This window comes from Orycteropus afer, unplaced genomic scaffold (assembly GCF_000298275.1).
Source record: "Orycteropus afer afer isolate SDZICR_OR568_19922 unplaced genomic scaffold, OryAfe1.0 scaffold00174, whole genome shotgun sequence".
In the NCBI taxonomy this organism is placed as follows: Eukaryota; Metazoa; Chordata; class Mammalia; order Tubulidentata; family Orycteropodidae; genus Orycteropus; species Orycteropus afer.
This window is the reverse complement of record NW_006921761.1, coordinates 4,945,107-4,956,059: the sequence shown is the minus strand read 5'-3', so window position 1 is coordinate 4,956,059 and position 10,953 is coordinate 4,945,107. Positions and strand designations below refer to the sequence as shown.

The 10,953-nt window shown below is 65.9% G+C and overlaps 1 protein-coding gene across 1 annotated transcript in view; it reads left to right on the top strand.

The window, feature by feature from the left end:
• Positions 1-352: 352 nt before the first annotated feature.
• GPSM1 (G protein signaling modulator 1) overlaps positions 353-10,953 on the top strand; it is a 20,014-nt gene continuing 9,413 nt past the window's right edge. Inside the window, exons 1-9 of the mRNA XM_007947037.1 lie at positions 353-510; positions 3,628-3,849; positions 4,918-5,053; positions 5,755-5,897; positions 6,201-6,324; positions 6,556-6,671; positions 7,315-7,470; positions 8,334-8,442; positions 9,458-9,581. Coding sequence (XP_007945228.1) covers positions 353-510; positions 3,628-3,849; positions 4,918-5,053; positions 5,755-5,897; positions 6,201-6,324; positions 6,556-6,671; positions 7,315-7,470; positions 8,334-8,442; positions 9,458-9,581 — 1,288 coding nt within the window. The remainder of the gene's footprint in view (positions 511-3,627; positions 3,850-4,917; positions 5,054-5,754; positions 5,898-6,200; positions 6,325-6,555; positions 6,672-7,314; positions 7,471-8,333; positions 8,443-9,457; positions 9,582-10,953) is intronic.

The following is a 10,953-nucleotide window of genomic DNA, read 5'->3' as shown; positions in this document are numbered from 1 at the left end:
GTGGGGTGGGAGGCGGGGCCCTGGTGGCGGCCAGCCACACCTCAGGGTCAGTCCCCTTCTCATAAATGCTGATTGGCACCTCCCTGCCCAGCTCAGTGACAGGGTCCCGCCCTGCCCCACCCCCCAGAGGGATTACCTGACGTGCTGACGCGCTCATCCAGACTGAGCCGCCCCCGATCCCTTGGTCCCTGTCGGGCTCCAGAAACCTGCCGGGAGGCCCAGTGTCTCCCGCTGCTGAGGCCACCCCACCGAGCTGTGGGCCTACCGGCCCTGGGTGGGAGGGATGCTGGCTCGGCCTGCAGGACCGCGGCGTGGCGAGTGGGGGCTGGCCGGCCAGGGCCGGCCTGGAGCCATGATGCCGGCGGAGGCCCAGCCTTCGGCCCTGAGCCTGGGGGAGAAGGCCATGTGCAAGGTGGTCTATGGCGCTCCCCGGCCCCACCCGCTGCTGCTGCCTGTGGGCCTGGAGCTGTGGCTGTACGTGCAGCGGATGCGAAACCTGCGGCGGAGCAGGTCTGGGCACCATCTCTGGCGGGTGGGCAGAGGGGGCCAGCGGGAGGGCGTCTGTCCTGGGGGGGTGCGAACAGTTCCCACGGTTGTCCGTTCACCCAAAGGCTGGGGGTTCCCATCAACCCAGGGCTGCCTCTGTGGAAAGGCCTGGTGACCTACTTCTGAGAAATCAGCCACTGAGGCCCCAGGAGCCTGGTTCCACGGGGTCCCCCGACCGTGTGCTGGTGGGAGGGGCACAGTGACCCTGGACCCCGCCTGGCGCCTCTCCAGTGGCTTCCTTTGTCACCACGGCCACTTTAGATGGCCCGAGCAAAGTGCGAGCAGCCAGGCTGGGGAGGGGATGGGAGGGCAGGGGTGGAGAGAGGCAGTCCCTGGACCAGCTGTGCTGGGAGCAGCAGGGCATGTGGCACCAGGACTGCCCGGGTCCCTCTCCCGGCCGCAGTCACCTGGAAGGGCCTCGGCAGCAAGACCACTGGCCGCTTGGCCTGCAGCTGGCCAAGGACAGGCTTAATTAGGAAGCCCAGTGTGTGGTGGTGCCTTGGAGTGCAGTGGTTGCCATGGTGACTGGTGTGACGTGGCATCCGGGATGGTCCTGCCCAGGGCTCTTGGGAGGGAGGGAGGGGGCTGTGGGAGCCTGAGGGCGGGCCCGTGGGCGGTGGGAGCCCAGATCTCAAGGCTACGCGTCTGGCTCCCAGCTCTGGGCACCATTCACCCCTGCTGGTCCTAGGGGAACATGGGATGCAAAGCAGGGAGCCACACACTGGGTGGCATTGCTTGATACCTCTGAGCTGTGGTCCTGTCCTGTGTTCTGGACCTCTGACCAGGGCCCATGTAGGCAGAACAGGCAGCAGAGCCTAGAATCTCCTGCTGCTGCAGGTGGGGCCTGCCGCCTGGGGACAGGTCACGTCCTAGCTTCAGAGAGCAGACCCCACGGTCCCAGCAGGGTCCTGACCACGCTGCCCTGACTCTAACTCCAGGCTGGGAGACAGCCGATGCCACATACAGCCCTGCCGACTCGGGGCAGGCAGATGGGGTGGGAGTCCTGCACACGGCCTTGGAGGCAGTGGATGTGGGCTCCAAGCTGGCACCACCCCGTGACCATTTGGCCGCTCAGGGAGTTGGCCTGGGTTGGGCAATGCAGGGCAGTTCCAGCCACAGGCCACTGGGCCCACCCCAGAGCCTGACTGATGGGGGCCCCAAGCTTGAGGCCCACTTAGATCCAGGCTCCTCCTTCCGACCCTGCCCACCCCATCCTGAGCGTGGAGAGCCTGAGGGTGAGGCCACGGGTCTAAGAAGGGAGTGGTCGGGCGGGTGGTGCAGAAAGCCGGGTACCCCGAGGTGTGTCGGGGCACCGCCAGCAGAGAGCAAGGCTGGAGGGCACGGGTTCAGCGCTGTGGTCGTCATTCCCAGCTGCTGGCAGGGTTCGTGTCGGGGCGGGGCTGGGGGAGTGGGTGTGGAGAAGGGGGGTCCTCCCCGGCAGACGGCCTTGGAGCCGTGGGGGCCCCGGGCCAGCTTCCTTGTGTCGGGAAAGCGTGAGGCAGGCATGAGTTCTTGAACACGGACGCAGAGTGACGAGTGCTTGGTGCGTCGGGCCGGGAGCACCAGCACCGCCCTCCACATACCTCTGTAAGGAACCTGCTGGTCTCTCCAGTGTTCACGGTCACTGCATAAGTCCAACAATGCAGAGATGGGGACAGTGCCTGCCGTGTGGATGTTTTAAGTGGCGGGTTTGACGGGACCCTGGGCAGTGCGAGTGGTGTACTGAACTGCTTACCAGAAGGTTGGGGCTTCAAGTCCACGCACCGGCCTGAGAAGAAAGATACAGAAATCTCATGAAAAACCAGCTGTTGGAGCCCACGGGCAGTTCTGCTCACCCCGTGCGGAGCGCCTTGGGTCAGAGGCGGGTGCTGGTGGGTTTGACACGCTGCCAAGGTATCAGAAGCAGTAGTGATGGAGTGACTGTGCCGTCTGCCCACTGCGATGACCCAGGCAGAGGGCTGGGCGCCCTCACGGGCCCTCCTGTCTTTGGGGGCACACCCAGGGGGTCGGGGCCGGCCTGCTTAGTCCAGCGGCCCCGCGACATGGTTTGCTGTGTTCTGGTAACAGCCCTGTGTGTGTCCCCCACCCCAGGCCGCTGACCTGGGACCTCGTGGCCAGTGGAGCATGACTGAGGGCAGGGCCAGGGCCAGCTGGCTGAGTGGCCGCCAGCTCGTGCACTCTGGCTCGTCTCCTGGGAGAAGTTCGCCCGAGGCCCAGAGCTGTACGGTCCCCCGGAGCAGGACCCCAGGGGCTGTGTGAGGCGAGTGTGCGGGGCTTCTCCTAGGAGCTCCTGCTGGAAGCACTGCCTCCCATGCCCAGGCCTTTCGTGGGGCAGGAGCTAGACTCTGGGACCGAGTTCATCCTGGGACATGGCGGTACATACCTCCTCTCCACAGCAGAGTGGCGGGAACGTGTGTGTCTCAGGGCAGGCCTTGCCGGCCCCCAGACAGCATTTCTCAGTGGAGGCCCCGGTGGGAAGGCAGTGGGCTGGGTGGGCCTCTGCCCAGGTGGGCCATGCTCCTGCCGGGGGTCCCCCTGGAGGCAGAGAGAGGAAGGTGCGGTGACAGCTGACCCGTCCTGCTGAGACCTCTAGCGGGTGGAACCCAGGGCCCCCTGTGCAGCTCTGACCCCTCACGGGCCCTCTCCAGCCTCATTGTCTTCTGGGAACCTAGGGCCTGGTTCCTGGGGTGGACGGTGTGTGCTCAGGGCCCAGACCACCCCCTTCAGCTACATGACTGTGATTATTTGGGGGAAGACAGACGTGGAGGCCAGCTCTGCTCTGGGCACAGCCAGAGCCAAGCAGCCGCTGGCGCACACTAAAGGTCTTGTGTGTGACCGTCACCTCTGAAGCTCTGGGTGACAGTGGCGAGCTCAGGCAGTGAGCTCAGGCATGGAGGTGCCACCTGGAGAGGGGGCAGGCCACTGGACTCGGCCACCCTGCCTCCGGCCATTTATGCGGAGAGAGCAGAGGTGTGACGTCAGCCAGCCCAGTGCCCGGCAGGGGGCAGGGAAGCCGTCAGGCAGGTGGGGGTGTCACGGGTCTCATGGGGGGAGCTTGCCAGCATTGTCCCCCGCGTCCAGGATGGAGGCCTCCTGCCTGGAGCTGGCCCTGGAGGGAGAGCGGCTGTGCAAGGCTGGGGACTTCAAGGCTGGCGCGGCCTTCTTCGAGGCGGCCGTGCAGGTGGGCACTGAGGACCTGAAGACGTTGAGCGCCATCTACAGCCAGCTGGGCAACGCATACTTCTACGTAAAGGAGTACCCACGGGCGCTGGCCTACCACAAGCATGACCTGCTGCTGGCCAGGTGAGCGGGGGGACTCGGGCACGGCGTCAGGGTGACACGGTGTCGGGGGGCCCCGAGGAGGCGGGCAGATGCTGGGACAGCGAGTGTGTGCTGGCGTCCAGGGTGGACGTGAGGGTGTGACGAGTGTTTCGTCTTTGCGAGCACATGGCTCCTTGTCCGTGTGTCTGCATGTGTGCATGGGACCGAGTGTTCCACGTCTATGTGAGCATATGGGTGTGACCGAGTGTCCTGTGTTGCTGTGAATACACACATGCACTGCCATACATTCGCGTGCTAGAATGACAGTCCCTGACTCTGCATGTTTGTGGCCGCATACGTGTGCTCCGTGTGTGAACATGACTCTGCATGTCTTTGTGAACATGTGTGTGTCTCTGTATGAGTGTGCTGTGACTCTGCATCTGTGTGTGCACACGTGTGTCTCTCCGTGTGCGGGAACGTGCTGGTCTCTGACCGTGTATCGGTGTGACGTGAGAGTGAGAACCATTCAGGGAACCACACTTCTTCCTGGGGCTCTGGGCTGGCTCCCCCAGCTGCCTGCGATGTCTGCTGCCCTGGAGGGCTCTCCCTGTTCCCCACGAAGCCCACCTCCAAGCTCCACGCCTTCTTCCTGCATGTGCCCCTCCCCCTGGCCTAGGCTGTGCTCTGCCCAGCTTTGACCCCCCTCAGGCCTCAGCCTGCAGGTTTCTGCCCACAGCCAGCCCTGACCCCCAGGGAGCTGTACCCTCTGGGCTCCCACAGGCCCCTGGGTTTCCATGTGTGGTCATTGGACAGATTGTTGCAAAGTTAGCCCACACTGCACTCCGGGACCGCCAGCCCCAGTAGCCCCAGGCCTGGCCAGGTCCTGAGGTCCCATGTGGAGCCCACAGCACCCTGCAGACAGTGCAGGGGCGATGGAGGAGGGGCAGCAGAGGACTGGGTTGTGGAGGGGCCTGAACTGTCCATGGGCCCTGCCCAGCATCACCCCAGTGGGTACAGGCCCTGATGGGCCCCAGCCGCTGCCCCGGCCCACACTCACCCCAGGCCGCACTGGGCTCGGGGCCCAGTTCCTCAGCTGCCCCCTGTCTGCAGGACCATTGGCGACCGCATGGGGGAGGCCAAGGCCAGCGGGAACCTGGGCAACACCCTCAAGGTCCTGGGCCGCTTCGATGAGGCCATCGTCTGCTGCCAGCGGCACCTGGACATTGCCCAGGAGCAGGGGGACAAGGTGGGTGTCCCCTCCCACCCTGAGCCCCATGGGAGAGGGAGCGGGTAGGACAGCCCTTCTGACCTCAGGTGACTCAGATGGGGACAGGGCCACCTGGGAGTGGGCACGTAGTCACACGCCCAAAGCCACAGGGCTAAGGCTGCCTCCCTGGTCATCCCTCCTGGGCCCTGGAGCGAGGAGGAGAGAGGCCTGGGAGGGTCCATGGGCTCGGGGCAGAGGGACGCTAGCCAGGACGGCAGCCACACCCCTAGCGCCGGGCCGGCCTACCCCCCCCCACACACACACGAGATGAGCATCCTGCTTTTACAAATGGAGAAACTGAGGCACAGAGTGGTGACTTCAGAAGTCACAGGGCCAGACATGGTCGGGCGGGGCCCCAGTGCCTGGCCCTGGGTGGTTACTTAGCTGTGGGTGTCTGAGGACAGAGGAGGGCCAGGCTGCCCTCCAGCAGACAGGACACAGAGGAGAGGTGGCCGGAGTGGCCTCCCCCAAGCAAGCCCCCAGGTCGGAATCACGGAGACTCCCAAGGAATGGCCTCCTGCCCTGCTTACCACGGGGGCCCCAGGGCCGTGGGGACAGCAGCCAGGCGACCTGCAGGGACCCTGAACACACACGGGGGCTGCTTTCTGCCATCTACTACAGCCCCCAAGCAGGGGCTCCTTCCGGGACTGGGCGCCCTCACTCAGCACCACCTGCTGCAGGTCGGGGAGGCACGTGCTCTCTACAACATCGGCAACGTGTACCACGCCAAGGGCAAGCACCTGTCCTGGAGCACCACTCAGGACCCTGGGCACCTGCCGCCCGACGTGCGGGAGACACTGCGCAAGGCCTCTGACTTCTACGAGTGAGTGATTGGCTGGGGCACCCTGGATGGGGGTGGGGACACCCCAGCAGGTCCCTGGCAGCTCCTGTCTCTCCGTCACTCACAGCAAAACAAAGGACCTTTCCGAACGTGTGCTTGGCTGGAAAGGGCCAGGGCAGTGGGTGGGCCTGGTCGGTGCAGCCGTGGGTGGGACACACTGGGTGCCGGGTGTGGACAGATGCCAGCCCTGCCCACCACGCCTCACGTTGGGTCATGTGAGCGGGCAGCCTGTGGGGTGCCCTGTTTCCCTGACCTGAGGACCCACTCACACACACCTGCCTTCAGGAGGAACTTGTCCCTGGTGAAGGAGCTAGGGGACCGGGCGGCCCAGGGCAGGGCCTATGGCAACCTGGGCAACACCCATTATCTGCTGGGGGACTTCCCGGAGGCTGCTGCTTTCCACAAGGAGGTGAGTGGCCACTGGGCGGGCAGGCAGGGGGCTTCACACAGGTGCCCTCTGGCTGATGGCCCACGTTGGCAGCAGGGGCACCCCAGTGGCCCCTTGCTGGTCTGTGCTTGGACCTGGGGTCCCCTCTGGACACAGACGCCAAGCTGCCAACCTGGTTGTGGTGGGAAGCTCAGCCAGGCGGGACCCTCATGGAGGCAGCCTCCATCAGGGCTCAGGTCTCTGTTTCTTCAGCGTCTTGCCATTGCCAAGGAGTTTGGTGACAAGGCGGCTGAGAGGCGGGCCTACAGCAACCTGGGCAACGCCCACATCTTCCTGGGGCGCTTCGACGTCGCAGCTGAGTACTACAAGTAGGTAGCCTGCACCCCACCCCACCATCCCAGGGGGTGGGCCTGAGGACAGGGCCGTGTGCCTGCTGGGAGTGCACCAGTGACAGGCCCACAGGCCCACCCTTGTGGCATGTCAGGGCTGGAGACCACCACAGCCAGACAGAGCCCGGGGCCAAGGGCTCTCGGTTTTTCCACATCCTGCTCCTTGTGCAGCTCTGGGGTGCACCTCTAAGCACCTCCCTCAACGGGGGAAACTGAGGCATGGTGGTACTCCTAGGAGCATGTGGGCTGGAGGGCACTGGGACGGTGCCAGGGCCCGGGGCTGGCCTGCTTCCTGGGAGGCTGCCTTCTGAAACACACCTTCCAGGCCGCTGGAGGTGGGTGCTGCCCTGGGTCCAGGAGCAGGGGGACAAGGTGGGTGTCCCCCTGGCAGTGCAGGCTCAGGGCCGTTAGAACTACCTGTACGGGCACAGTCCGAGGGGGCCACGTCTGCCTGGTCCCAGCATCAGCCACTGCCAGCCACCAGCGGGCTTCCCCCAGTGCCCACCTTCTGCCGCTGGACTGGAAGGTCTTGAGCGGTGGTGTCCCCTGGCCCTGGGCTGCCGAGGTTGGGGGACCCTGGCCCGCCCTTCGTGGCAGGGGCTGACCGCCGCCCCCTCTGCAGGAAGACGCTCCAGGTGTCCCGGCAGCTCCGAGACCCGGCAGTGGAGGCCCAGGCCTGCTACAGCCTGGGCAACACCTACACGCTGCTGCAGGACCACGAGCGAGCCGCTGAGTACCACCTGCGCCACCTGCTCATTGCCCAGGAGCTGGCCGACAGGTGCGCGTGCCCACCTCGCTCAGCCCCCAGCCCTGGGCCAGAGCCCTGCCACCATGCCGGCTCACCCCAGGGCCCTGACCCAGGCCCTCAGGCCCTGCCTGTCCTGCTGACAGCTGTGGGTTGAGGGACCAGCGTGAGCTGGTGAGGCTGCCAGCCTGAGGTCCTTCTGAGAGACTTCTGTCCCCACACGTGTGTTTAAACATCGACCTTCGGGGGATAAGGTTACTGAACACAGTTACTCACAGGCTTGGTTCTTACTCGCCTGGGCAGTGATCAGAAAAAGGGGTTCAAAGCCTTAGGTCTGCAGGCCTGCCACAGGGCGTGGACAGAGGCAGTCTTTCAAAAGGCTGCCCTACCAGAGAACTTAGGGAGACAGTGGGGTGAGTGAAGGGCTAAGTGCTGTGCCAGCCACTGCGGGGCGAGTGAGGCTGCCAGCAGGTGGCCAGGCCCTGGCTGCCCCTTGGTCTCAGGCAGGGCAGTGTTTCTGGGTGGGCCGTTACCATGAGAATGAGCCCGCCCCAGGGCACGCGGGTCTGTGGCGGCCCCGGCTTCGGTGCTGCTTCACAGTATGGCCTCTGCAGCCCTGGACGCGTCGTCCTGCCTGTGCCCCTCGGGCTGGCGGCCCCTTGTGGCCAGTGGAACCACGCAGCCTTCCTGGGGCCGCAGATGTGGTGCCCTGTCATCTCTGGCCCTCCCACGGTCCCCGGGGCCCCTGGCCACCGGCAGGCTTGGTGCCTGGGTTACTGAGGGCTGTGGGGTTTCCTGTCCTGCAGAGTGGGTGAGGGCCGGTCCCCGGGGCCCCTGGCCACCGGCAGGCTTGGTGCTTGGGTTACTGAGGGCTGTGGGGTTTCCCTGTCCTGCAGAGTGGGTGAGGGCCGGGCTTGCTGGAGTCTGGGGAACGCCTACGTGTCCATGGGGAGCCCCGCACAGGCCCTGACCTTTGCCAAGAAACACCTGGAGATCTCCCAGGAGGTGAGGTGCTGCGGGGCCCGTCCTTGTCCGCCCCAGGCCGCCCTGCAGCCTGTCTGGGCCCTCTGCCCAACGTGATCCCCTTGGACTCACCTCTGCTGCCCTTCCTGGGCTGGCAGGGTGTGCTCTATGGGGCCTTGCGGCTGCCCTGCTGCTGGGGCCGGGGGGAGGGGTGCCACTCTCTCCCAGCCCGTGGGGTGGGGGTGCCGCTGCTCTCCCTGCTCGTGGGGTGGGCGTGTCCTTCCCCCCCACCGGCCGTGGGGTGGGCGTGTCCTTTCCCCGGCCCACGTGCACTCAGGCTGACTTCAGGCCTGATTCTCCCGCCCCTACCCAGTGGAAGCTGACAAGGTTCAGGGTGGCACTGGGCTGCAGGGATGCCCGTGTCTGACACCCCAGCTGGAGAACAGTCCGGCCCCTGGCATTCAGGACAGTCGGACACATTCTCCCTCCTCAGTAGACTCGGGCTCTATGGCCTGCCCACCCTCCTGTCACCCCGATGCCTGTGCAGAGTCACGTCTACCCTTGGCCTGTCGGTGCTAAAATGACCCCATCCCCTCAGCCCTGTGGGGGGGCACCTGGTCGGGAAGACTACAGGTGCTCAGGGGAGATGGGCTCCTGGGCTCTGGGCAAGAGGCCAGGAGTGCTCTCTGGAGGAGGGCCCACTGGCCCAGCTGCTGGAACCAGAACCTCTGGTGCCTTAGGCTAACGGGCTTGTTTGGGAGATGTACTCACCGGACAGGGGCCTCCCAGAGTGCAGAGCAGGGGCGAGGGACAGAGACCAGGGCCTGGGCTGAGGGAGGTGTGGCAGCTGGGCCCCGAGTCACAGGCCACAGCATCTCTGGGATCTGAGAGGGGGTCCCCCACTGGGGGACAGTGCCCTGCACTCCACCACTGGCGGCGGAGTGAGGCTGATGCCCTGTGCCAGATGCGGCTGGTGGGTTCAGGTGTCTGTCCCCCGGGAGCCCCCACAGGACCTCGTCCTGCCAGCCGCTCACCCCCGCCCTGCCACCTGATGCAGATTGGGGACCGCACCGGTGAGCTCACGGCCCGCATGAACGTGGCACAGCTGCAGCTGGTTCTGAGCCGGCTGACCAGCCCGGCGGCCGCGGAGAAGCCTGACCTGGCTGGCTACGAGGCCCAAGGTGGGTCCAGGGAGGGCACAGTTGGGCCCCTCAGGTAGGGCTGGGCGTGTGGTCTGTGGGGAAGGCGCTGGCTGGGCCCGGGCACCATGCTGATGTGTGGTCAAGGTGCAAGGTCTGAGGTGGCAGTTCTGTCCCCACAACAGAAACTTTGCAGCAGGTAGACAGCTTCGTGGTGGGGGAGGGGGTCTCAGACCTGTGTGATTGGTCAGGCCTGCCTCAGGAGCTCATGGTGTTCAGGGCAGGGGCACAGACAGGGTGCTGTCCCACGGGCAAGTGCAGGGTCAGGGGAGACGGGCAGGACCTGTGGATGCCCAGGGTGGGGGCGGCCCCCCAGTGTATCGCTCCCGTCCCTGGTGGCACTGGGGGCTGTTGGACACTGAAGGACCGGCACTGCCCCCTCTTCTCTCCTGGCCAAGGACTCTCTCTCTAGTGGGGCTGGGCCTGGGCCCAGGGAAAGCGTCCGTGTCACACTGGGGTGGGGGTGTTGGGGAGGAGGAAGGCCCTGGGTCTGTGGCTGTGGGGGGAGGACGGTCGCAGCCGGGCTCCTGACCTCCAGGAGTGGCTGCAGCATAGTGACCTCCTTCGTGGGCCGACGTCCCCACACAGGTCAGCGGGCTGTGCCCACGGGCACAAGACAGCCCCCCAAAGCAGAAAGACTAATAAACGTGGGGGGAGCCCACGACCCATGCTGCCCGAGTTTGCTCCTTGGGCACCTGCCCTCCTCCAGGGCTCTGAGGAGGCTCCTAGGCCAGCCGAGAGCAAGGCCCAGGGAGGGGCCCCCGGACGTGGGGGTGGGCCCTTTCAGTGCCGGTGGTCCCCGTGATCTTTACTGAACAGGCCCTCACTCCATGGGCCATTGCACCAGATGTGGGTACTGCAGGGGGTTTCTCACTGGCCTGTACCCCGAAGGGTGCACACCCAGAGGACAGAGAGGAGGTGGGCAGGGAGGGGAAGGGAGGGCCCCAGGATCTCAGGTGGGGTGTTCCAAGGGCCAATGCCCCACTGAGCCCCAGGCACCATCCCGAGTCCCAGCCCAGCCACCCTCTGGGAGCCCCATCGGCCACAGGGGCAGGGCTTGGCCTGGCGTCTGGAAAGGCGCCACAGGCCGCCAGCCCAAGGATGGACATCCTCTTCTGTGAGCCAGGGAAGGGGGTAGTGGTGGGTGGTGTCCCGCCGCGCTGGGACAAGGCTGCTCTGTCCTCTTCTGCCTCCTCTGCCAGGACCCTTCCTGGCCAGGGGGACTCCGGACAGCAGCTTCCGGAAGCCCCCTCCCTGAGGGTGTGGGGCTCCAGCTGCTGGCTGCCTCTGAGCACTGGGGAGAGTGTCCCCGGAGGGCAGCAGTGGGGCTGACGGGCTGGGCGGCCCTGCAGCC